The following is a 27,887-nucleotide window of genomic DNA, read 5'->3' on the forward strand; positions in this document are numbered from 1 at the left end:
ACTTGAAGTTGTGGCCTGTCACCTAAAATTATATGTTTATTTAGTCATTCAACTTGATTTTGTTTTTTTCAGACCAGCTTCTTCACAGCAGCAAGCATTAAGATCTGTATGCTTAGGCACTTGTTTCTCCACGCTTATATTAAAACTTAATAGTGAAACATTTCATTAGGTATCAATTTTCTTTTATTGACCATGTTGGTATTTTTTAATCTAGTCAGATGCTGATGAGGGACCTAGCATATCAGGCAGCATAAAGAACAAGAGATTTTTTTTCTACGTGGAAACAAATCATCCGCTATTTCAGCTTAGTGCAACAGGGTGATCCACTCACTAAAATGCTGAGTTCAATTGGATGTTTCTTCAACGTCAAAATTCTTCAAAGAAAAATTAATATTTTTCCATTTCTGAAAATCCATTTGTATCCCAGTTTCAACGTTCTCTACTACAAAGCTTTTGATCTTGATCACTGGTAGATTATCAAATGTCTTGTACTTCACTGTAATTCCCCAGTCATGCTGGCAACTAGTATTTTGGCAATGCATCTTGCTTTTTTTCTCAAAACAATCAAACTGGACTGCTTTCTGGTGAGGCTTTGTTATGTAACGCTGCTTGAATGCTTCTCCAAGGACAGTGTGGTGAGATTCCTGAAACAACACAGGCCAGAACCACTTAATAGTAAAAACACCATTCCTCATTTTTTTTCCTGACACTCCCCTTCCCCTCACAAATACCATTTCCCTGGTAAGGTGTGTCCTGTTCAGGAGGCTTACCTCCTCTTGTAAAAACGTGGTTTTCCTTTCCTTTCAAAACTGAAAATTGGCCCATAAGCCAAGGACTTAAACAGTGAGCTTATCTCAGTACTTTGTATGGATAATTTTCAGTCAACAGAAATGGTGGGAGAAATCTCTCAACTGCAGGAAGAGTTCCAATCTTATGCTAATTGAGAAAGTAAATATCCAGCAGTTACACAAGTAGGTTACGTCATTGAAGATCATATGTTTTTTCACAAAATTAATCAATTTCTAACAGAAGGGGGTTCAGGAAAACTGAAGTGATTCCCATCATATTACATATTTACACACCTTGGACATCATCAAGAATACTTGATATACAATACCTATACAATATATAATACATACTTGGATTTTTTTCTGCTCCATTTTGCATAAAATAGCCTACTTTCCATACTGATAAATAGTGCCATTAGTTCACTAATTCTGACTTCCCTGGTTATTCATGGATGTAGGTTTCCATACAGAGACATACCTTTATAATTCTGATGTCATCTGTACTGCAGGCATATGCTTTGCATTTTCCACACAGAAGATTTCTTTTCCCTTCCACTACCATAGGTCTTGTTGCTTTCTTCCTGGAATCTCGCAATACCTTTTCCTTCATTTGCAGGTCATGTATCTTTAATAAATAAATAAAAATCAAGATCATTGTGAAATTAAGAGAAGCCCCAATGTCTGTCTAAACATGACTCAAGATATGTAACATCTGGATTCTGTTACTTAAAAGCAAACAAACAAAACATGCCTTGTTCTAGCAACTCATACGAAAGAAAGAAAGTGGTACGGTTGTCGGGTTAAGAACACAAGGCTAGAATAAGACTACATGATGGACAGCATTTATGCCATCTGTTCCTTCTCCCCCCAACCCTCCTATAGCCCCTTTGGTCATAATGCTGTTAAGTCCATGTGAAGACTAAGTCATATGAGACTCCCTACAGCAGAAGTAGCACTGCTGCTCTGGGAAGATCACCATTTGGAAAGTAGGCTCCAGAGACCACAGAAATTGCACACAGAGAAAGAGGCAAAAGCCACAGCCTAGAGCTGGGAACCTGCAGCTTATGCAGAAACAGAACCGTCTGAAAAGAAGCAAGAGCAACCAAACCAAGCCTCAAAGATGGGAGAAGAAACTTCACATTGGACATTCTTTGTTAAACAGCTCAGTCTCTGAAAGCTTGCCTGAAAACATGGGGTGATCTGCAAATCCACAGGGATATGACAGGACTGTACAAAGCCTTTTTATTTGTAGTGGCTACCACTGGCTTATGTCAGTCTTCTCTGGGAAATCTGTCACAAAGGTCTAGGCAGATAGAAGCATAGGATCATTTAGGTTGGAAAAGACCTTTAAGATCATTGAGTCCAACCACAAACCTAACACTGCCAAGTCCCACTAACCACGTCCCGAAGTGCCACATCTACCGTCTTTTAAATACCTCCAAGGATGTTGATTAAACCACTTCCCTGGGCAGCCTGTTCCAATCTTGGATAACACTTTCAGTGTAGAAGTTCTTCCTAATACCCAATCTAAACCTCCCCTGGTGCAACCCAAGGCCATTCCCTTTTGTCCTATCGTTTGTTACTTGGGAGAAGAGACTGAACCCCACCTTGCTACAACCTCCTTTCTGGTAGTAATAGAGAGCAACAAGGTCTCCCCTCAGGCTAAACAACCTGTTCCCTCAGCCACTCCTCTTAAGACTTATTCTCAAGACCCCTCACCAGCTTCATTGCCCTTCTCTGGACATGCTCCAGCACCTCAATGTCTTTCTTGTAGTGAGGGGCCCAAAACTGAACACAGTACTCAAGGTGGGGCCTTACCAGTGTGTACTCATAAGTACAGGGGGACAATCACATCCCTAGTCCTGCTGACCACTCTATTCCTGATGCAGGCCAGGATGCTGTTTGCCTTCTTGGCCAGCTGAGCACACTGCTGGCTCATATTCAGCTGGCTGCAGACCAACACCCCCAGGTCTTTTTCTGCTGGGAATGTTTCCAGTCACTCTTCCCCAAGCCTTTAACACTGCATGAGGCTATTGTGACCCAAGTGCAGGACCTGGCACTTGGCCTTGTTGAACCTCTACCATTGTCCTCAGCCCATTGATCCAGCCTGTTCAGATCCGTCTGGAGAGCCTTCCTACCCCAAACAGATCAATACTCCCGCCCAACGTGGTGTCATCTGCAAACTGAGTGAGGGTGCACTTGATCCCCTCGTCCAGATCATTGATAAAGATATTAAAGAGAACCGGCTCCAGTATTGAGCCCTGGGGAACAGCACTTGTGACCGGCCACCAACTGGATTTAAATCCATTCACTACACCTCCTTGGGCCCGGCCATCCAGCCAGTTTTTTACCCAGTGAAGCATATGCCCATCCAAGCCATGAGCAGCCAGTTTCTCCAGGAGAATGCTGTGAGAAATGGTGTCAAAGGCTTTACTTAAGTCCAGGTAAACAACATCCACAGCCTTTCCCTCATCCACTAAGCGGGTTACCTTGTCATAGAAGGAGATCAGATTAGTGAAGTAGGACCTGCCTTCCATAAACCCATGCTGACTGGGCCTGATCATCTGGATGTCCTGTACATGCCGTGTGATGGCACTTAAAATGATCTGCTTGATAACCTTCCCCAGCACCAAGGTCAGACCGACAGGCCTGTTGTTCCCCAGATCCTCCTTCCAACCCTTCTTGTAGATGGGCACCACATTTGCTATCCTCCAGTTAACTAGGACCTCCCTGGTTATCCAGGACTGCTGATAAATGATGGAAAGTTGCTTAGTGGCACTTCCACCAGTTCCCTCAGTACCCTTAGGTGGATCCTATCCGGCACTATAGACTTATGTGTGTCTAAATGGTGTAGCAGGTCACTAACCATTTCCCCTTGGATTATGGGGGCTTCATTCTGCTCCCTGTCTGTGTCTTTCAGCTCAGAGGCCTGGGTAGCCAGAGAACACCTGGTCTTACTATGAAAGACTAAGGCAAAGAAGGCATTAAGTACCTTAGCCTTTTCCTAATCCTTTGTTACTGTGTTTCCCTCTGCATCCAGTAAAGGATGGAGATTCTCTTTAGTCCTCCTTTTGTTGATAATGTATTTATAGAAACATTTTTAATTGTCTTTTACAGGAGTAGCCAGATTAAGTTCTAGTTGGGCTTTGGCCTTTCTAATTTTATCTCTCCATAACCTCACAACATCCTTGTAGTCCTCCTGAGTTGCCTGCCCCATCTTCCAAAGGTCATAAACTCTCCTTTTTTCCCCTGAGCTCCAGTCAAAGCTCTCTGCTCAGACAGGCTGGTCTTATTCCCCGGCAGCTTGTCTTTTGGCACATGGGGACGGCCTTAAGATTTCCTTCTTGAAGAATGTCCAGCCTTCCTGGACTCCTTTGCCCTTCAGGATTGCCTCCCAAGGGACTCTGTCAACCAGGTCCCTAAACAGGCCAAAGTCTGCCTTCTGGAAGTCCAAGGTAGCAGTTCTGCTTAGTTCTCTGAGAATCAAAAACTCTTATCATTTCATGATTGCTGTGCCCAAGATGGCCTCCAACCATCACATGACCTACAAGTCCTTCTCTGCTCGCAAACAACAGGTCCAGCAGGGTGCTTTTGCTAGTTGGCTCCCTCACCAGCTGTGTCAGGAAGCTATCTTCCACACACTCCAGGAATCTCCTACACTGTTTCCTCTCCACTGTATTGTATTTCCAGCAGACATCTGGTAAGTTGAAGTCCCGCACAAGGACAAGAGCTAGCAATTGTGAGACTTCTCCCAGCTTCTTATACAATATTTCATCTGCCTCTTCATCCTGGGTGGGTGGTCTGTAACAGACTCCTACTATGATATCTGCATTATTGGCCCTCCCTGTGAATCTTACCCTTAAACACTCAACCCTGTTGTCACCATCATTTAGTTTCAGAACATACAGGGCCACCCCACCTTCCTTGCCTATCCATTCTGAAGAGTTTATAGCCATCCTTTGCAGCACTCCAGTTGTGTGAGTCATCCCACCATTTCCATGATTGCAACTCTATCATAGTTTTCCACCTGCAGAATGGCTTCCAATTCCTCCTGTTTGTTGCCCATACTGCATGCATTAGTGTAGATGTGCTTCAGTTGGGCTATAGGTCCCACCACCTTTTGGGGGGAGAAGCCCTATCTCCTATGTGAGTGTTCTGAGGTGCTTCCATGATTTCTAAAATGTCAATAACCCTTGTGTGTTGGCTGCCTCATGGATCTCCATCACCTACCTCCACTGAGACAGCAGACCAAAGGACCTCAGTAGCACACTGTCCCTCAAACATTGACATGCCTCCCCCAGGCTTATCTCTAGTGAGCCTAGTTTTATCCCTTTCCCCTTCAAATCTAGTTTAAAGTTCTTTCAAGGAGCCCCGCTAACTCCTGCCCAAAGATCTTTTTTCCCTTTTTAAGACAGGTATATCCTTTCTGTTGCCAGCAGGCCTGGTGTTGTGTAGACCAACCGGTGATCAAAAAACCCCAAATTCTGCTGGTGACACCAGGATCAGAGCCATGTATTAATCTGCTGGCTCTTTCTGTTTCTTCCCTCATCGTTCCCTGCAACTAGAAGAATAGAGACCACTACTTGTGCTCCCAATTCCTTAACCAGTTGTCCCAAGGCCCTGAAGTCTCTCTTGATTGCACTCAAACTTCTTGACTTCTGCTGCCTACATGAAAAATCAACAACATATAATAATCTGAGGGCTGTACCAGGATAGGAAGTCATGTCTTAATGTCTTCATGTCTTAAACCTGGGCCCCAGAGAGGCAGTAGGTGGGTCCAGTCAGCATATTGGGCCTGCTGTTCCCCTCAGTAGAGTCTCCTATGAAAATAACTCATCTTTTTGTCTTTATGGAAGTGGTTTTGATGCAGGGCATAGGCTGACTTAACCTTGGTGATGCCTCTAAGCTAGATGAACCATCATCCTTGGCATTGTTTTGTTCCACTTGCAAAGCCTTGTACCTGTTATGCAAGGGCACCTGGGAAGGTGGGGTGGTCACAGAGCATATGCGCCTGCTGCGCTGGGCAGCACCCTGCCTGACCAAAAGTCCATCATTGGCTTAGCCCGCGACACCTCTTGCATATCACCTCAGCACCAGAACTTCTTGGCACTTCTTTCTACACTCATGATGTTTTCTGATCTGGTAAGTGTGCAGCACACAGCAGCGTGAATGTAAAGCACTGAACATTGTGCTGAGGTGTTCTACTAGGCTTTTTCATCTGTCAGACATTGCTTGAAGCAAAGATGAACAGTACTGTAGGCAGTGCAAAAGAAGTCACCAGCAGAAGAGCATGTACAAACCCAAATGTCATCCTATTACTGTTCCAGGCAATGGTTTCTTGAAATCTCCCAGAAACCACTGCTCTGAAATCAACAAGCTCATGGCATGACAACAAACTTTAGAAAAAGCACTTATACTGACCTGCAGCAAAGATAAAGTGCTTCTGAACATGATTATGGATAGACATATTACCACCATCTGCATAGTTTCCCATCTCCCTGTCCACTATCCCAAGCAGACAGAGCAATATTTTCCTTTCAGTGGACGGAATATTTATATTTTATTTCTAAGCTCAGAACTTTGTATAAATTCTACCTCAGCTTCCAAGTTTTTTGCAGTTACAGTACAGATGACATTCTGGAAGCTGGTTCTACACACTACCCCTTTCTCTGCTGATCTAGCCTTGGTCTGAAACCAAATACAGTGAACGCTTTCCTCAGGTTATCATTTGGTCCTAGATAGAGCCCTTGTAGATGAAGGCTGATATATATTATGCTTGTAGAGTATGAAAATTCCACAGAAGTACAAACCGTTCTTGCAAATGTTGTTTCATCCCAATTCTGTAGCTTCTCAATAGCTTCATTCATCATTTCTTCCTTATGACGGTTGTATTTCTCATTCTCAACCACTTCTGTTTTGCTTGTCACAAGGATGCATTTGCTGTCTCTTGCCCTTCCACGACCTATACAGAAACACATTTATTCTCTTTAGTTACTCTTAACAAGATGTGTGAAAGGAACAGCTATGCCATAAAAGAGCTTTAAGGACTTCCTGAGTGGCTGCTTTTGTTTCCCATGTTCAGATTCAGATAATACTGCTTCTAAACAACATTCTCTCAACGCTTTCTTCTTTGATCACAAACCAGAACAAGATGTCCCCTTCCAGGTCTTCTCACAGATATCCCCAGTGCTGTATTGCCTACTTCTGTGCATGCCTCAGTTAAGCTCAAGCATGCTTGACACTTCAGTTATTGTACAGCATCTTGCTGCCTTTTTGTGGAAACAAAAGCAAGAAGAGAAAAGTTCATCTTAGTCTTACTTTCTGCCCTACTAATTGGTGTCCACAAAAAAAAAAATAAGTATCACAAAAATCCCGGGGAACTGGAAAGTGCTGGCAAGAAAAGAGACAACAAGAGCAAGTGCCATCTCTTCCACCTGTCTATGCATACTGCCTGCCTGCTTTTTGCTGCTGTGGCACAGGCAAACTAACAACTACAGGGATTTTATACCAGTTTAGAAGTATTTCAGTTAGAAAAAATGTTCACGTTTGGTTTTGAGCTCCCATTCCCCCAAGATCATGATTTTATGTGGTTTAAAACTGACACAACCTATTTTCTTTGCATTTTTAATGGCTTGTTAAGAATAAACACTACCCTTTCACCCATACAGGTGAATTCTGGACAAAAATAAGAAAATCACAGGACACAAACCCTGAAAGCAAAGGACTAAGTACAATGGAGATCTATTCCCGTCAAATTATGAAGTTAACTACCCGGGTGAGATGACAAAATATTGCAGATGCACCCTTGAAAGATGTAGGCAGTTTTATGACATTTAGGAATGTTAAAGAAAACCCGGTATTTGGCGTGGCTCTTCATTCCCCTCTACTGGCCGTATGGTGAAATCACCAAGATTCAAGACCAAAGTCTTGACAGACTTTTTTAGACAAACCAAGACAAAACCAGTTTTTGTTTGGTTGCTTTGATTTTGTCTTGAATGTTAGAGACCTGCACATACGAAGGCCTTGGGGAACCCATGAGTAGCTGAGTTGGGAATAAGCCACTGGACATGGGAAGGTCTTCAGAAGCCAAGGCAATACGTGAAACTCCATTGCAGCAGTCCTTTGTAAATTGCCACAGTCAGAATGATTTGTGCTATTTCTGACTACAGCTCTTCTAGCCATACTTCTGCTTACATGTATAATTATCCACTTGAGGAATCAGTACTCAACAGTTCAATAACCCTGTGCAGCATGGCTAATTTGCATGGCAAAAGAAAAGTCACACAACATCAAGGACTCAGTTCTGTGAACGAATTTGTCATGTCCAATACCATCATTCATCTCATTTCACTCAGGGGCACAGAGGAACAACAGCAAGACATGCACATATTACTATAGTATTTCCAAAGTGCCAATCACTAGCACTTTATGTCCGTTTCTGGGCCAAAACACTAAAGTAATATACAATAAACACTAACGTAATATATAATATTTCTAAAGTAATAGCTAAAATTCCGTACCTCTGACTTGGATCATTTTGGTGACATTACCGAAGTATTCATAGAGCACAACAAGGTTGCATTCAGAAATATCAATGCCTTCATCAGCAACAGATGTAGCAATTAGCAGTCTGCTGTCTTTGTTGTTTTTGAATGCATCCAGTACCCCCTTCTGCATTGGGAGGGTCATACCTACAATACCAAGAAACTGTCAGGAAAAAAACACACTCAAGAGTTCCTTGAGCAAGATCCCTGCATTTGCTCTTACTTAAGCAATTAAAAAGGAGCATGTCCTTTTGATCTAGAAAAGTACTTTAAGTTTGCATATCCAGCTGGCTGCGTACTTTACCCACTGACCAGGAATTCCTGTCGATGTGCCACAAGAATTGTCATCCTGGGGAACACCATTTCCAACACAACACCTAGCTGATCTTTATTAGAGAGACCCATACAGCCTAGTTATTTTAAGCCCAAGCTAAGTTTTAACTTAAGCCATGTGTAATTCATTTTGGCTGTAGCTTCCATTCTACCTTAAAATGTCTTTGTGCCACCAAACACACAAAAAAAGAGATCTGTAAAAGGAATGGAGAAAATACCACTAGACGTAATGACAAGAAGCCATCATAGCAAACGGTTTCTAAACTTCTTCAGAACTAGCAAAAGAATCCTGGAGCAAAGGGTCACTGGCAGTGTTACTGCTGCTTTAACCAAAAATTCTGGACAGAAATAGCAAGCGTCTTCTTAGGATTGGTTAAAAGTCTTCTAGATATGGAAGAAAGCATAGCACAAACTTGCATGGCGTTCCTCTGTTTAAAAGCACAGACGTGAACAAAGGGAGAGTAGAACAATTTTAGTAGTGTAGCCGCCATAGGTCTAGCAACTGGTATTCCTCAGTGCAAACCTGCGTACTTGTTTTTTGATCTCTTCTTCCACGACCCATCAACACATCTGGCTTTATGTGGCTAAGTAGAGGGTTTGCTTCTACCCACTTCTTCAAGGCCTGGAAAGCAAATCAGGGAGTTAGATCCCTGTCCAGACTAAATGCTAGTTTGGGATAGATAGGTAGATCCTGCCCATGCTTGCCTAGACAATTAATATTTCCAAGAACAAAAGCAGAAAAAAAGGTGGAAGTCTGTGTCTGGAGGGAACATTTGTTAACAGGTGAGAAAGCAAGGGTCACAGCCATGATGCCAGATCCAACCATCCCACAGCTGATTTCCACTTTTCCCACCCCTGCAACTTAAAGGCCGGCTAGAGAGCAAGCAGCCTTTCACTGCTACAAAGTATGCCTTTTTCTCTTATAAACCAACAGATCACTGAATACTACGCCTCTGGGATCTAAAGGATCTTTAGAAACTGCACTTTATCACTGCACAGTGAAAGTAGCACCTTAAAACTGCTCTTACCTAAGAACAAAATTCAGTCAACCTACAGTAGGCTTTTACATCTATAATGGAAAATTGCCAGTAGATGCTTTGTGTTGTTAGTTTGGACTTTAGCCTGCCTTTAATTTTTTTCTGGTTTGCAATTCATCCAGCATGTCTATACCCAAGGATAAAATGGGGGTTGGGACTCTCAGCCGATAAATCTGTTTACAGTAGCCAGAGACTATGTTACCTTGCAGTAAATGTTTAAGAGCTACTGAAGCTAATGATTAGCTGCACACTTACATCAAGCATGAACTTTTTCTGGGAACAAGGTATTGGAAGGGAGAGAAAAGATCATTCAGCCTACATCCTTGATCCTAGGCAAGTATGAAATAGACTAGTGCATCAGAAGGGTCCAGAGAACATCTGCTCCACAAAGTCTTTCCATTGTCTTGATCAAGAACACATGCTAGGGCACAGACCTCCTTTGGGCCCATAGGAATCCTCCAGGAAACCTCTAAATACCTCCTGATGTGCAGTCAGTAATAGAGCAGAGCTGCTGGTTTATAACACTGGTTATTAAAGCCCAAAACATTATAACATGTCTTGTTAAAACTGACTTCAGACCTAAAGTAAAAATCTGATGTCTTAATGATCAACTATGATATGTAGTAAGGAGAGGTGATGAAGGACACCACCCCCGTACTGTACTTTTTAGAAAAAAGAATAAACAAAAAACAAACTCATCCTGTCTCAGAGCATCAGTTCTTAGGAAGACATAGAAAGTTATCTATTTTCTTAGGAAGATCAAATACATGCATATTTTTCTATTTCCAGATCAAAATGGGAAGAGTAATAGATAAGGCATTATATTTTCTCACTTCCCATTTTAGGACCTTTAAAAAGAAACATCTTACAGCTACTAAGGCTCTTGTCTTAGCAAAGAGGAGGGTGCGAGTCTGTGGGTTATAGCGGTATGCTTCATCCAGGATGCAAGCAAGCTCTTCCAGCTTGGGATTCTCATTTGATTCATCTTTTGAAAGGGCAGTCAGTTCCGGTTCTTTGTCTGGAAGAAAACAGCAGTGTCTTGAATAATTTACCTTCTTTCATGCAGTTCTCACCCAAACCTACTTTCAAATGCCACCCACATTCTCTTTAGCATCTATTTTTATTTTCTATACCATTCATTCAGATGCAAGCAAAGTAAGCTATTGGTTAAATGCAACAAAATCCCCAGGAAAAAAAAAATATCTGAATCTCTCACATTTTGTAGAAAACTGACAGGACAACTTCTGTGACATTCTATGCATCCGAAGACAGCAACAAAATAAACTCAGTTCTTGCAAAAGCGGTGCTGTTTCTTAGGAAACAACTGACGCTAGGGGCAGACAGCCCAGTGATTTGAAATTGCAGTCAACACTGCAACACACCAGATCACAGGCTGGTTTGCAGCATGCTGCTACTAAATCAGGAATTAGAGAACCGTGCAACATCTAATTTTAAATCAGAAGCATACAAGGGCCACCTGCTTCTTCCCAGAAGTTTGGGGTTTGTCCAGGAGCACTGGGCAGGAGGAGGCTAGGCAGTGCACTCAGCAGTGTGTGTTGCCTTATCTAATGCTGCCATGATTGTAGACCATCCCCCTACTTGTGGTGCACACCCTTAAGGACATAAAATCATAGAATCATGTCACTTCAGCTGCTCTCGCTCAAGCTGCCAATGCCCTGCACGTCCCTGCACTGCCCTGGCACTTCCCTGGCTCAAAAAAGCTCAGCAAAAGCCCCTTTATTGCTGAGATCGGCTGGCTCCACTGCAGACGTGCCTGCACCAGAGCTGTTCGTCTCAGCAAGTCACCGCTGCTTTATCTCCAAGTCAGGCATGTAAGAACCTACTACAGCATCTAGCTGCAATTACTACTACTTCCTTAGCTCCTGCACTGGAATCTTAAAGTCCCAGAAAGTACATTCCCCCCTACCTACTCTAACACTACATTTGCACCCATGTGGACACTAGATCTTCTGAAAAGTGTAAAGTTTCTGGAAAAACAACTGCACTTATTCTGAAGAAAACACTTGGATCATCCTACCGTAAGCCCTCTTCTCCCCTGCAACTGTCACAGGGACTGTGTGAAATACCTTGAAATTTGGCTGTCAGTTGCTTCTCTAACTCTGTATATGGTCCATTTTTGACATTTGTGAAAAATTCAGTTAGGTAGGCTAAAGCATCTTCGATGCGGGCATCTTCACTGATGATGAGAGCATCATTGAATTTCTGCTCAGAAAGAGAGACATACATATTTAAGTCTCATTTTGCATGGGAAAGGGGATAATCGCAGGTTTTATTTAGCTAGATTAAGTATTACAAACTTGTGTTGTTCTTCCATTTGCATGACAACACAAGCATTACAAAGTCTCCTCTGCACTATACTGTTCTTAGTGAGTATCTTAAGACATAACTCTTACACATTATGCTTTAGCCTGTGCCAAATAAAATTATTATAGAATCATAGAATGGTTTAGGTTGGAAGGGACCTTGAAGATCATTGAGTTCCAACCCCCCTGCCATAAGCAGGGACACCTCCCACTAGACCAGGTTGCCCAAGGCCACGTCCAGCCTGGCCTTGAACACCTCCAGGGATGGGGCCTCAACAACCTCTCTGGGCAACCTGTTCCAGTGCCTTACCGCCATCAAAGAGAAAAATTTCTTCCTAATGTTTAATCTAAACCTGCTCTCTTCCAGTTTAAAGCCATTCCCCCTCATCCTATCGCTACATGCCCTAGTAAAAAGTCCTTCCCCAGCTCTCCTGTAGGCCCCCTTTAGGTACTGGAAGGCCGCAATAAGATCTCCCTGCAGCCTTCTCCAGGCTGAACAGCCCCAACTCTTTCAGCCTCTCCTCACGGGAGAGGTACTCCAGCCCTCGGATCATCCTCATGGCCCTCCTCTGGACGCGCTCCAACAGGCCCATGTCCTTCTTATGGATGCAGCGCTCCAGGTGGGGTCTCACGAGAGTGTAGAGGGGCAGAATCACCTCCTTTGACCCGCTGGCCACACTTCTGATGCAGCCCAGGATACGGTTGGCCTTCTGGGCTGCGATCACACACTGCTGGCTCATGTTGAGCTTCTTGTCAGTCAGCACCCCCGGGTCCTTCTCCTCAGGGCTGCTCTCCAGCCATTCCCTGCCAAGCTTGTATTTGTGCTTGGGATTATCCCGTCCCAGATGTAGGACCTTGCACATTATGTTCAAAACCTGCTCATAGGTGAGCATACCTGTATCAGAAGGAACAGGATGGCTCCACCTCTGTATGGAAGGAAAGAGGATATGCACTTACCCGCAAGTGTTCAGTGCAAATGAAAAGGTCTCTACAAATGCTGCTCTCCTTCTCCTTATCTGCCAGTTGCAACAGTCTGCATTTCTTCTGAGTGGCAACTATCCAGTGTTCATATTTCTGTGTTCCAAAATCATTCTTGTTGACTTGGGAGATAGTATCTAGTAAAGAAGGAGGAAACAAACATTTTTGCATCTTCACTAACAAAAAAACAGAACAGTTTGTTAGAAGGTAACACATTTGCTGTGTATGTTAGGTCTCAAAAGCCTATGCAGAATAACACTGTATGATATAGTCACAGAATCACCAAGGCTGGAAGGCACATGTGGAGGTCTTTAGACCAACCCTCTGCTCAAAACAGGGTCACGTAGAGCTGGTTGGTCAGTATCACGTCCAAATGGATTTTGAGCAACTCCAAGTTGTGCAGTACTCCACAACTTCTCTGGGCAACCCATTCCAGTGTTTCATCACTCTTACAGCAAAGAAGTTCTTCCTGTTGTTTAAGTATTTCTGTTTGTGCCCACTGCCTCTTGTCCTGCCTCTTGGAACCATCTGAGAAGAGTTTGGCTCTGTCTTCTTCACTCCCTGTGTTTCAATGCATACCCAGATGTTAGGCTAAAATTAACCTGGTACAATTCAACTGAGGATCTGTGTACACACACACATCTGCAGAGTCTTTAGCAATAAAATTAGAACTCACTTGTCCTGTAAGAAGCTTCCAGTATTCAAGACACTGTATAGGCATTGCTCCTTGAATTAGCAGCTAGTCAGTAGTGAAGTATTCATTTGCTAAACGGTCCATAGTACTTAAAGGTATGTTATCCAAGGACCTGTTCTTGAGGCAGAACTAGTCAGTACCTATTTGTCACATACATACTCTTTCTCAGTGATTCACAAACTTCAGTAATCAGAGGGTCCACAGAAGGGAAGCCAATGGTGTTCATGCAAGAGCAATAGTGATGCAGAGATAAGTTTCAGAAGTATTTGCTTCATTTAGTGTTCAGTTTGAAAATCCCACTGTCTTTGCTCTTTGTTGGTGTTTCTTGGGTTTTGGGTTGGGTTTTATTTGGTTGGGTGGGGTTTTTTTGCTTCAGTCACTTTTTTTAATTCTCCCTTCGTGCCCCAGAATATAGTTCACTCTCCAATATCTGGAAAGTAGGGGGGGAGGGGGCGAAATCTAGAAAGTATAGGACTGAGGTAACAGGCTTAAGGCACCCTAGTCAGTTTGCAAAAGCCAGTCTAAGCACAGAAAAATATCCTGTAATTCAGAGCTGGACAGACCAAGGCTGATCCTGATCATAGCCATCTATTGGTCTCTGCTTTGTACCCCCTGTAGCTCTCAAACTTGTTGATAACAGCCACTTACTGGATACCACTTAGGAACTCTTTAAAAGCAGAAAATACCAATCAATTTCTGCAAGGCTGCAGAATTAGGTCTCATGACTGTGAGACCTGTTCTCTTCTCACAGCCATGCACCTCCATCTCTGCAAAGCTTCACACCACTGCAGCTCCTGGGGCTGGAATCCTACAGACAAGTGTCTCCTTTCTTAGGCAGCCATATCCTCTGGTGGTGTTCATGTCCCACAGATCCTTCTCTGTAAAATTACCTTGAATTCTTTTCAGTAGAAAACAAGGAAGCAAATACAAATAAACAGTGGAAATAGGGGTATCTAGAGGTAGAAGGAGGGCAAACTGCTGATCAGAAAAGGTGGGCAGGGCACCCTAGAAATAACTCTGAGCGCAACTCAGAGAGGCCAGTGAAAATATGAGAAGTGTCAGAGCAGCAAGAGTGAAAGGAAACTTTTGCTGAGAGGAGGAAATCACAACATTCAGAGTAACACCATTACTGACACCCTTCTTGTTTTCCTTAACAGAGACAGATTTAGGTACGAAGCATTTGGAGAAATGCTTAAATAAGAACATACAGGTATCTCTCATCAATGAAATCCAGCTCACTGCATTTTGAAAGCAAGCCCTTTTGTAGTTTTATTTCAGATTCTTTAAACATTCAAAATGATTTCACAGTGTGAAAAGCAGATCATTCTTAGCTGCATGAAACACAGGTTGAAATCCAAGCAAAAATATTTATGATTATCAAACTAATCCCATATAACAGGAAAATAGTTGACTCTTCTACCTGTAATTTCTTATTTAGGAAATAATGGTTAGAGGCAAATAAAAAGGGAGGAGGAGAAGTGGGAAAAGAGGGACTGTTCTAGCAGCCGTGAGGATTCACACTGATGTAATCACAGACTGAATCTCAGTTATAGGCATATTACAGTATCTTACCCACTGAGTAAATCGTCCTCATCAACACTTCTGTCTCAGACATCAGGCCTGAGATAATGTCTGCAAAGTGATTCTGAACTCGCATTTTAACCCATCTGACATCTAGAGACAAGAAATGTGAGTGAGTGGCCTGAATAAGTAAAACATTTCCCTGAGCAGCACAAAACAAATTCTTGTCTAGAAGAATGCTACATATGGTGCTCTACACAATCATAATGATGTTTACTGTTAATAAGCATTATAGTTGCACAGAAAGAAACAGCCCTCAATCTTCACTGCCAGAACTGAATAAAAACTAGAGGTTGTGGATCTCAGCAAAGAAAAAATTTGCCCAAATGGGTACTGCCATACTGCAGAGCAACAGTGAAATGCATGTTTAAACTCCTTTCAAGCTAGCAGAAAGCAAAGCTCCAGCTTAGTTTTAAACTTTTAACTTCACCTGAGCAAAGGGGAATTGGATAGCTGCCTTAACTACAGTGCTCTGCATCTTATGGGAAAATAAAAATGAAGCGTGCTTACATGTTTCTGGCTTGTTTCCGAATCTCTGCAGATCCTGTTTGTTCTCTCTGACAGTGGATATGGCCTGTATGTCAAGGTAGGAGCAGAGGGTACAGATGTGCTCTATCGTTTCCTTGATGCTCTTGGCATTACCAACTCCAACAGAAGCAGTTAAACCTACAATCTGAGCACACACATGAATAGCAGTGGTTGTTCCTTTGTCACAAATGAAGAAAAAAAATCAGGAGACATTGTTACTAATCACCAAGTTGTCACCGTCTTCAAAAACAAGGAAACAAAATAGGCAGCTGAAGTAAACATGAGTGCAAGGACTAAATCTCGAGAGCCAAACCTCGTCCCCACTCACACCCTCTCCAAGGCACTCACACTTAGAGTATTCAAACTGAAAATAAATAAATTATCCACCCACTTAAATCCATAATCAGCTGTAATTGCTAGTGCTCATCATACACAGAAAGAGCAAATCCACCCCCACAATTGTCCTCCGCATTCATTGTCTTATCATGCTTCTCTTCTCCTGCTCTCTTCTTCTGAGAAAACATGTCTTCTCAGCTGGACCAAAATCTCCTGTGAGCGGAGGCAGTGGCCCCATTTTATTGTTGCAGAAGACAGCAACAGAGAGGTGACAACGAGATTACTACGTTCTGTGGCACCTGCTTTCTTCCCAGACCAGCAATCCTGTTGCACTCAAGTACTTCAGTCCCCCCTGTCATGCTTGATCAGTCCTTCTTGGCAGCTGGAGAGAAGATTTAACATGGGAAAACAGCCTGGAGGTGTCCAAGAAGAGGGAAAAAGCATGGCAGATGCTACCGTTTCAATTTGCAGCCATTGTTAAATGGGAGTTTGAACTGGATTAACACAAAAGGCAGGACCTCAGTCAGGCTTTGCCAGCTGCACTGCAAAATACTTTTCTCTAATGTTTCCACCACTGACAGGCTGACCCTTACCTGAGGCAGCTGCTTTGCAGAGGAGTCAAATTTTTGTTCCAGGTATCTGGTCATTAACACATTGTAAGGGTGGTTGCCCGTAGTGTTGTGGCACTCATCAAATATCATCAGAGTGAAGATGGAGAGGGAGCTCAGGATCCCTTCCTCGATAGCATTCACAAGAATCTGGGGCGTCAGCACAATGATGTCACTGTCCTGTATAACCTTTTCTACAGACACATGTGCAACTGTTTCACCACTAATTCCTTGAACAGAATATCTAGGAAGAAGAAGCAAAAGATAGAGTATGAAAAAGGATATCTTGCAGTGCAAAAAAAAATCTAGAAGGGTGGGCTTTTCAGCAAGCCTGAAGGGTACTGACTAAATTCAGAATGTCAAATTATTGGGGCCAGCAGTTTGACCCACAGAAGCTGAAAAAAACAAATGGCTGAGGGTAAACAACTGGATTTTCAACTCTGATTAACTAAAATATATTAGATTTGAGGGGTGGTGATTTTGTACATTTAAGCTCTATGTGTCAATTCACACGTAAGCTGTATTTGGAGAACCTGCCCTTCATCCCTTTTCTGTGTATGTCTGGCAGCACGGGACTGCTTTCTGTCCAGCACCCTCCTTTTCCCATAACTACAAGGATTCTTATGTGGATATTCAGTAATCAGTTCCTTCAAAATCAGAAGCTATGGGCTGTCGGTATTCCCCTAAGCAACTTTCAGTTCCATCTGAGAGGTGGACCGTCATTTTCTGATTAGAGGTTGAAAACCCAAAGAAGTTTGGGCCCTTCCATTTGAAAAAGAAGGAGAAGCTCTGCCATTTGAGAATGACCAGAAAAATCCCACTGCTGCTGCCTGGAACTGTCTCATCTTTGGAAGGAGGGTTGAAAGGAGTCTCAAGAGGGAACACACTTCACCCTTTTCCAGAGGCAAGCACAGGTATAGTTTGTCCATTTCCATAGATGCTGCACAACCAGTACTTAAACCAAAAGCAGACTTCAGACTCTCTAAACAAAGTCTACCATGGTAACTTGCCATTTTTTACCACTAGGCATCATCCTTATGTTAATGCCAAACACTCTTCTCACCAGTAAACCCATTACATTTTGCCCTGGCCACAGCTGACCTAGAGGGCAGTTGATTTTCTGTGGAGGAAGCCACCAGGTAGATTTACACTTACCCGCTTCTTTCAAAATGCTGCTTGAACACAGTTTTCTGTTGTTCGTACACTGGCACTTTAGTTGCAAGAAACACAACTTTCGCTTTTTGTCCTGCAGGCATGTTTTGGAAATGGTGTTCACAAATCAGAAGCGCCACAAAAGTTTTTCCAGATCCTTTAAACAAAGAACATGAAAGGCAATGCACTAGTATGAAAGGGCGTGTTTATAAGCAGGAGCCTGGGTCATCTGGATGCCCTATAACCATGGGGAGCTGACAAGGGGGCCGTAACACTTCCAAACTCTCTGGGGACAGATTTCAACACACGCTTGCTGCTTACTCAGGTGGGTAATCATCCCTTTCTCTCTTGCTGTCTCAGTCTGTAAAGACCGTGTGGCAGTCGTTGGGAAGAAAAATCCATTTGCAGTTTTGAGTTCATTGAGTCTACTTCTGCCCTTAGAGCGTTTGCCACATCAAATCAGACCATGGTACAGCACCAGGCATTTTCAGTTCCATCCTTCCCTATGCAGCCTTGTTCCTCTCGCATGTCTTTTCCTTCAGCACTTGGGCTGGCTGTGCAGACCACCCAGAGCTCTTCTGTGTCCCTGCCTCTGCGACCCCGCCTGCCTCTCCAGGGCCCAGGGGAGAATCAGGCTAGCAACATGGGAAACACCGGTGCAGAGGAACAGCTGGTTGACCTCTCTTTCGCTGCTGAACTTCAATCTTCTTAACTCAGTCCTGACCTACTGCAAAAGTTTCCTGTGCTGTTTGGATGGATTTTGCAGGCATTGCCATGCAGAAGACAGGGGAGTCTCAGGGCAACTCGTCCTATTTTTCCTTCAATTTGCAAGCCAAATTTCTTAAAGATCTCCAGAGATCAGTGAGTGATTTTAACTCAGAAGTCCACACTGGGAAGTGAGAAATCAGAGGACAGAACATGTGAATCTGAATGGCACTGAAGTGCCAAGAGACTCATCTGTCTTACTCAGTCTCTGTGCTGTGCTTGGTCATTAATTTCAGGTTAGATCTGGATCTATTCCTGCAAGGAAGACTACTTTTAAATAAACAGCTAGAAAAGTTTGATTCAACCTTTACCCTTCCTTATCCTTCATAACCTTCTCCACCAAGAGAATTTTTCTAAGAAACATGTGTTGTCCTACCTGTGGGGGCACATATCAACGTGTTTTTCCCATTGATAGCAGGCTGCGCCAGTTCAGTCTGGTAGCTCCAAGCCTTCTTTGGTTCATAAGCAGGTGAAGACTGATAGACCCCTTCTAGGAGAGAACCATGTTTTTGTGAAGAGTGTTGCAACAGAAATGCGTAAAATATATTGCACCCCATACAGTTGCTATCTAAAATGATAGAGGTAGAGTCCTCACAGTCTACACAAAGCATTCTCTGATAGACAAGTCTTTTAACAGGACATACACACCAGATGAGTTTTGTGTAGGTTCAATAGCACACTTTTGTTACCACTCGACTGTGCTTCCTAAAATGAACTCATTTGAAGGTCTTGGCTGACAGCTCTCACCTTCAACTGGTCTTTTTCAACTCAGAAAGGAAACACAAGGGCTTATTTCCCCCCAGATATATGCACAGTATTCATTTTTGCCTTCTGCTCTGCAGACTTTTGAAGATAATATTGTCTTAAATTGTGGTCTTATGAGAGGGTTTGCACTTAAGGAACTGGAACTAGAAACCACTAGTGGAGCAAAATTTCCCATACAAGACATGACAGCCACTGCACAGATCCTTTGCGGCCACGTTCAGCTCTATAAACTGGCTAACATCAGGTCACATGTAAATTATATCAGAGAAGAGATTCATCAACAACAGTCTGGTTTTGGAGACCTTTTTCATAATGTGCTGACAGATCAACTTTGCACTAGAAATGTGGTGAGTGAGGAGCAATCCCTAACACGTGCAATGCCCAGTACAAGATTCTTTAAAACAGAAAACAGCTAAATCAAGTCAGAGATTTGTACTGGTTCCTCAGTACCTTCCTTTGTGGCGCACTGCATCTGCATGCTTCAGGAGTCTAAGGAAATGGAGAATTCCTGCCACAAGCTGTTTTGAGGTGCTAAGCCTTACCTAAAGCTGAACAGAGATTTTCACTGAGATTATCACATTCTGCTTCTTCAGAAAATGTCATCGTTTCAAAGCTGTTCTCAGAGGCATCTGTGATTTCACCATCAACATCTTTGCCATTGTCTGTACAATCACAAAAAAAAAAGGCATTTTATTGATCCTTTTGATTTCAAAATGTTGTATTTTCTGGGATGACAAGGTGAAGAAGTTGGTTGGTAGCATGGAAAGACTACATAAAAAGATGCTGCAGACAGGCTCCCTTTCAAGTAAGATGGATGGCACCGAGTCTTGTGTTCAGAAGACCCACATACTTAACGCACGTTTATCTATCCCTTAAAAATCAAGGGAGATAACAGAATGGGAGAAAAGTTATATCCTTTGTGTTTAGTGACAAGATTACAGATTAACATGGACATTAACCACAAGCATGAAAAATACTTAGGAGTTCAAAGAAGCTTTGTAAATTCAAGACTTTGTTCTCCCTTTACCCCCACCTTTTGGAAGGACCTAGAAACTGCAAGACTATCTCCATCCTTTATCTTACATGACAATCAAGAGAGGTTCCAAAGATGCTTGCTAAAATTTTATTTGGCCGTGTGATTATTACCTTCTCAAAGAACTGTCACTGGGCTTTGCATGAAGAGTCTCATTGCAAACAGACAACATGATCACAAAGCGCTGCTTTTGGAGAGAAAGAGCACATTTGCACCCTAATTCAGCTCCAGAAAGCATATAGTATCTCCAGTTAATTTCTACTAGCAATGCTTCTTAACTGCTAGCATTAAAATGTTTCCAATAAGGACAAGGTTTCTTCAGTAGACTGACTGTGACTTTTTTAAGTTGGATGTTAGCAGAAGCTGCCCCAAAAGACAGTGATATCTTTAACTTATAAAATATAGCTGTTAACTAAATAATATCACAGAATCACAGAGTTTTCAGAGTTGGAAGGGACCTCTAGAGATCATCTAGTCCAACTCCCCTGCCAAAGCAGGATTGCCCAGAGCACATTACTCAGGACTGCATCCAGGCGGGTCTTGAAAATCTCCAGAGAAGGGGACTCCACAACCTCCCTGGGCAGCCTGTTCCAGTGCTCTGGCACCCTCACCGTAAAGAAGTTCTTCCGTGTATTTGAACGGAACTTCCTGTGTTCTAACTTGTGCCCATTACCCTTCGTCCTGTCACTGGGAACCATTGAAAAGAGCCTGGCTCCATCCTCCTTCAGCCCACCCTTTAGATACTTGTACGCCATAATAAGGTCTCCCCTCAGCCTTCTCTTCTCCAGGCTAAAGAGTCCCTGGAGACTATGGCTATATGTATAGCCACCAGCTACATAAAACAATATCTATATACATATAAGTATTATTCTTATATATTTTATATATAATTATTTATAAATTTATTAACTATGTATATAATTTTATATATATAACTAATTATCCAGATAAGAAATTACACACATTTGACCACAGCAATAAAAACATTTCAAAATAAGAAATACTGTTTAAGAAGCAACTTAAAAATAGCTTGTCCCAGTTGCTAATTAAAAACAATTCAAACAATCATTTATGGTTTGGGAGACAACAAATGTGGATATAAAGAAATACAATCCTGTTTATCTAAAATCACTTGTCTTTCATAGTTATTTTATAGTGAAATACTGTATTCCGCTCTAAATTCTCCCATGCTGCAGGGTACTCACATAGGTATTTTTCAAGTGGAAAAAGGTAAATTCAATGACAAAAGCAAAATCTTATGAGGTGAAGTTCTGCATTTTTTACAAAAAATGAACACAATCCTGTAGTAAATGCACCTTATCGATTTCTCAAAGAAAAAAGTGTATGATCTGCTCTTTGGATCACAGAAGTATATCACTTTCTAGAATATCAAATTACTAATCATATTTTATCAGAAAACTTTGCATCTATCACAACTCAAGCAACCAAAAAGATGGCAAAAGGTGAATTACATTTTGTTAGTTTTGTGCCTTCAGAGCCTTGTATGCTGTCTGATTCCGTTTATCAAAAAAAAAAGACATCATTCATAACTGTATCACAGAATCAGAATGGTCAGGGTTGGAAGGGACCTCTGGAGGTCATCTAGCCTACCCCCCTGCCAGAGCAGGGTCACCTACAGCAGGTTGCACAGGACAGTGTCCAGGAGGATTTTGAGTATCTCCAGAGTGGGAGACTCCACAGCCTCTCTGGGCAGCCTGTGCCAGTGCTCTGCCACCCTCAAAGTGAAGAAGTTTTCCCTCACGTTGAAAAGGAATTTCCTCTGTTCCAGCTTGTGCTTGTTGCCCCTTGTCCTGTCGCTGGGCACCACTGAAGAGTCTGGCCCCATCCTTTTGACACCCACCCTTTAGATATTTATAAGCATTGATGGGACCCCCTCTCAGCTTTCTCTTCTCCAGGCTAAACAGACCCGGGTCTCTCAGCCTTTCCTTGTAAGAGAGGTGCTCCATTGCCCTGATCATCTTCATAGCCCTCCGCTGGACTCTGTCCAGTAGTTCCCTGTCTTTTTTGAACTGGGGACCCCAGAACTGGACAGATTACTCCAGATGTGACCTCACCAGGGCAAGGTATAGAGGGAGGATGACCTCCCTCATCCTGCTGGCCACGCTCTTTTTAATGCACCCCAGGATACCACTGGCCTTCTTGGCCACAAGGGCACATTGCTGGCTCATGGTCATCCTGTTGTCCACCAGGACTCCCAGGTCCCTTTCCACAGAGCTGCTCTCCAGGAGGTCAGCCCCCAACCTGTACTGATGCATGGGGTTATTCCTCCCCAGGTACAGCACCCTACGCTTGCCCTTGTTGAACTTTATAAGGTTCCTCTCTGCCTAACTCTCCAGCCTGTCCAGGTCTTGCTGAATGGCAGAACAGCGTTCTGGTGTGTCAGCCACTCCTCCCAGTTTTGTGTCATCAGCAAACTTACACTCTGTCCCCTCATCCAGGTCATTGATGAATATATTGAACAGGACTGGACCCAGTACTGACCCCTGGGGAACACCACTTGTTACAGACCTCCAACTAGACTCTGCACCGCTGATCACAGCCCTCTGAGCTCTGCCATTCAGCCAGTTCTCAGTTAACCTCACTGTCTACTCATCTAATCCTCACTTCCTAAGCTTACCTATGAGGATCTTATGGGAGACAGTGTCAAAAGCCTTGCTGAAGTTGAGGTAGACAACGTCCACCGCTATCCCCTCATCCACCCAGCCAGTCATTCCATCATAGAAGGCTATTGGATTGGTCAAGCATGATTTCCCCTTGGTGAATCCATGTTGACCACTCCTGATAACCTTCTTTTCCTCCATATGCTTAGAGATGACATCCAGAATGAGCTGTTCCATCACCTTTCTAAGGATGGAGGTGAGGCTGACTGGCCTGTAGTTTCCTGGGTCCTCCTTGCCTTTTCTGAAGACTGGAGCGACATTGGCTTTCCTCCAGTCCTCAGGCACCTCCCCTGTTCTCCAGGACCTTTCAAAATCGATGGAGAGAGGCGATAACATCTGCCTCTCCCTCAGCACTCGTGGCTACATCCCATTGGGGACCGTGGATTTGTGGGTGTTGAGTTTGCCTAAATGATCTCTAACCTGATCCTCCTCAACCAAGGGAAAGTCTTCCCTCCTCCAGACTTTTTCTCTTATCTCCAGGGTCTGGGATTCCTGAGGAGTGGCCTTAGCAGTAAAGACCGAAGCAAAGGCAGCATTCAGTAAATCTGCCTAGGAGTTACATGGGAGGAAAAATACCCCCAAAAATAGTTTCTGATGGTTTGTAGGGTAGTACCTATATTTAATTTTATATAAAAGATATTTTATTTTTTTTTAAAAAGGGTTTTGGTTTTAAACAACAATAAGCAATGCAGTCTGATGGTATCCTTTTAAATTGGCCTTATTCTCCTGGAAAAAAATTACTCTCTGGTACAAGAATTGAAAAAGAGCATCATAAAAACAATTCACAGTTTACCTTCTCTCATATCCCACAGATCACTTGCATTGTAATATCCTGTGTTATCTAGTGCCAGTTGAAGGCTTTTCGGCCAGTTTTCCTTATCCGATCGACAGAGACATTCAATGAGTTTAGTTATCCCGGCTGTTTTGCTTCTGTATTCGCTAATCTGCACACACAACAAACAGAAGTTGCTGTAGCTTCCAAGTGATCAAAACCAGTGTTCTTTGACTGATATTTTGATTTGTTTTGTTTGATGTTCAGTTGAAAATTGCATTTCCTTCTCAGAGAATAAAAGGTTTCCAATAAAATTCAGTCATTTACCTACTACTGCTGCAATTCTGCCATCTTAGGCATACATTAAACTTAGCTGAACTACATCAACAGGTAGGCTATTTGCTTGAATATTCACAAGGTCTGAAACATTGCAGAGCTATTCTGTGAATTTTCATCTGGCAAGGTCCTTGTAATAGGCCGTATCTGCCATAAACCGCCGAGGCCAAACTGATTAAAAAACATTTCAGAATAGGAAAATGCCAAAGTACAGAATTTATGGAGGCTTGATGTTTGGTGACATACAATAGCTTTCCAAATGTTATGCATCTCTGTAAAGAAATACCGCTTTAAAAATAAAATAACTGCGAACAATCCTTCTCAGGAGTCACAAGGAGCAAGAACACCTAAAAGACTCTTTCACATGGCATCAATAACTTATTACTAACCAGTTGTAAACAATGAGTGATTGGTAATATCACTTGTTACCAGTCAGCAATAATGACACTGAGCTCAAAGTGGGTAACAGGACAGCAGATTCATATCCAAAGCCAATGAAAATGTTGTTGACTTCTGTGCCACAGCATTTATCTAATGGCTTCAGACCAGAAGTTTCATTTCACTCTATAATCATTCCTCTGTAATTTGGGTGCTGACAAAACTCAAAGAGCCACACAAAGTTTCTAAGGGTTGCCACAGTTAGGGTAACAGACTACATCAAATCCCATGACAAACAGGAATCAATTGAGGCAACATCTAAATGCCACTTTGCCTACTTCCATCTGTATTTTTAGGAGTGTTAATGAAGTGTAAACGCTCCAGAAAGGGTTCTATTTCAAAGGCATGGCAAGGCACCCATTTCACTGTACCATGGTACCTTCCAGAGGCCCTGTGGTCTCTTCATGGGAGCCTGGACTCTGCAAAGACATACAGCTGAGCACTGTCAATGCCAAAGCCATCCTGCTTTCCTGCCTGCAGCCCTTTCACACACCACCTTATCCATCGGGCTGGACGGGTGAAGAATGAGATGTGCCAGTGTTACAGGCAGCACTGCTGTGGAAAGCTGCAGCCACACAGCAAAGCCTCCTCTAAGCAGAAGAAAGTGACATCCCTCCCCAGGGGACCGTGGCTGGCCATCCTCCTCACTCAGCAGCCTGATGGATGGGCACCAGTTAATCCCACAAGTGAGGCAGCCAGCGCTTCTCCACAGCAAAACTGGGCAAATAGCTGGATGTTACCATTAACCATACCTGCAGGATCTCGTCACACTCCCTTTCTATCAGGCACGTGTTTATGTAGGGCATGAGCTCTACTGGATCAATTTCTAGCATTGTTGCTTCTATCCGCTTCAACAGCTGTCTGTGCAACTCCAGTTTTTCCAGTTTGCTGAAGTCCCAGTTTTCAATTGCTTCTGCCAGTCCACTGTAACCTTTCAGAAAAAGAGAGATTGTTACTGTGAATTCACTCTCTAGCTAGAATAGGTAGGAACAAGCTGAAAAAAACACTTTCTCAGTCACACTGGAGAAATTAAAATCACTTTGGCCTGTAACTGACAAAAATCTAGGTGAATCGCAAACAATTTATATATATTAAGTGGTTGTTTTCCTTTACAGCACCTGTATGTATAACATGAAAAAGCCTGTGCTAAAAGAGCAGTAACACCTGCTAAGAGAAAAAGGAGCTACTCAATGTCACAGCTTACATCACCCAAGCAACTGTAACAACCCCCTTCCTTTGATCCATACCATCCTTGGATCCCTACAGGCAATGAGACTCTTCCACACGAATTCCCAGACCACAGGACACTGCGCAGGATCACAAGCACCTTTGGTCCCCCTTTCTTTTACTTACCAGCCCTTTACCTTTTAGTCCTGTCCCTGGCTCCACCCTCCTTCAAAAATCTTTTTTGTACTGGATTCAAGTCAGTCCCTGACTGAAAGCAACCCAGACACCTGCCGCCTAGAGGGTCAGCAAACAGCTGAAAATACCGGCCTGGAACAGACAGTAGCAGGGAATCATATTTAGAGGACTTGTGTGATTTGCTGTGTAGGCTCCAGAGGTGGAAGAAGGCAGGTCAGGGCCCCAGAGGAACTGTGGGCAAAACGAAGGAATTTGCCTAATTTTTTATTTCCTTTTGGAGGAGCAGGAGAGAAGCATGGATACTTACCACCACAATCTCTTTAATCTAATTATCACCTATCTCTCCATCTGGCAAATACAAGAGTAATGCTATATTCTAGTCTCCGGCCGAGCCAGTGAGTACTTGGGACAGCACTTGGAGTCAGAATGCTAACTTTTTTCAATTTTCTGCTGAAGATACACCAAACTGAACGCTATCAACATGTTTAAAGAAGGTATTTGTGCAATTCCCAAATTAGGACTATCACAGGCTGGTAAAAAGTTGCTCTGGACCTAGTATTTGCTTTACAGGGAGAGTGGGCTACATCAAAGTGATAAGAAATTTTGTAACAATTGCTCACTGACATATAGGAAATATCTGCAGTTAATCATGAGTAAATAAATAAATAAATAAATAAATGGCTTATGGCATGAGATTTTGGGGTTCAAGATACCTAACAAATTACCAACAAGATTTTATGATAAAACCTACAAGTATAGGGGAAAGCTGGCAAATCCTGGAAATTTTACACCTTCACAATCTCCTCTGTCACATTTTAGAAAGGAAATTGCAGTAGGACCTCACGCATCAAGCAGTCATAGCTACTGAGGAACAATCATTTCATTTATAAAATATTAATGGTTACTTACTTCTTGAAACATAACACTTTTAAGACCTCTGAATAATTTTTAAAAATCAGTTTCTAATTTAAGACTCTGTCCTTGAATTAAGTTATCCCATGCTACCAGTTAACCCACGTGCACATCCTGAAACCAATCTAGCTTTCTCTTTCAGAGGATTTAGCTTTCTTTAATTATATTTGGTGAGAACAATGTGTCTTCTCTAAACGCCCCAAGAGAGACAAGTCTCCTGTCAATGAGGCTTTATTCTGCATCCCTTCATCCTTCATTGACCTTCTCCATAAGCTAAATTGTTCCAGCTGCTTCTCAGATGGGCCTTTCCCCGTGACTTCGAGGAGTTTAATTTCCGTTCTCTATCAACCTAGTTTTCCCTACCACACTACATCCGATGTGACAAGACCCGACAGCAGAAGCCGAAGGATAACGGAGCGATGCCTCACATCCCGGGGGCGCTGGGCTGGTTTGCCCAACAGAATGCGGGCGGCTGTGGCTCTGGCAAGGAAAGGGAGAAGCGGAGGAGACCACGCGTGCGAGTGGGAACTGACCTGCTGCACCCAGGGCGTCCAGGAAGCCCCGGAACCATCCCTCCACCTCCAGCTGCAGGATGGCATCCAGAAACAGAGCGGCGGCCGCCGTCACCCCCTTCTCCTCTTCCTTCCGGATTTTCTCCTCCACCTCTAGGAAAAACCCGAAGCAGGGAAAAAGTAAGGGAGGAGGCCAGAAGGGGCGGCGGGGCGCGGGAAGCCCCCCCACCCACGCCGGCAGCGGGAAGGATGCGGTCGCGGGGCAGCGCCGGGGGGGGAGCACGCCGCTGACGGCCCCTCACCGTCGGGCAACCACTCCGTCATGTTGCTCAGGATGTAGACGGGGTTCAGGATCTTCTCGATGTACCGCCTGTAGCACTGCAGGCTCCTCTTCTCCTCCGCCGTCAT

At 43.3% G+C, this 27,887-nt stretch overlaps 1 protein-coding gene across 1 annotated transcript; it reads right to left on the reverse strand.

The window, feature by feature from the left end:
- Nucleotides 1-58: 58 nt before the first annotated feature.
- On the reverse strand, nucleotides 59-27,887 carry RIGI (RNA sensor RIG-I; the record flags this gene model as incomplete). The annotated part of the gene is made up of 18 exons (XM_082497782.1): nucleotides 59-644; nucleotides 1,267-1,413; nucleotides 6,599-6,750; nucleotides 8,309-8,479; nucleotides 9,197-9,287; nucleotides 10,572-10,720; nucleotides 11,790-11,925; nucleotides 12,984-13,141; nucleotides 15,271-15,372; nucleotides 15,790-15,952; nucleotides 16,737-16,995; nucleotides 17,907-18,060; nucleotides 19,045-19,158; nucleotides 19,976-20,095; nucleotides 23,941-24,091; nucleotides 25,446-25,624; nucleotides 27,501-27,632; nucleotides 27,782-27,887. The coding sequence occupies 18 exons, from the start codon at nucleotides 27,885-27,887 to the stop codon at nucleotides 345-347; spliced, it is 2,784 nt and encodes a 927-aa protein (XP_082353908.1). The 3' UTR covers nucleotides 59-344.

Source organism: Vanellus vanellus (assembly GCF_965231255.1).
Source record: "Vanellus vanellus genome assembly, chromosome: Z".
NCBI lineage: Eukaryota > Metazoa > Chordata > Aves > Charadriiformes > Charadriidae > Vanellus > Vanellus vanellus.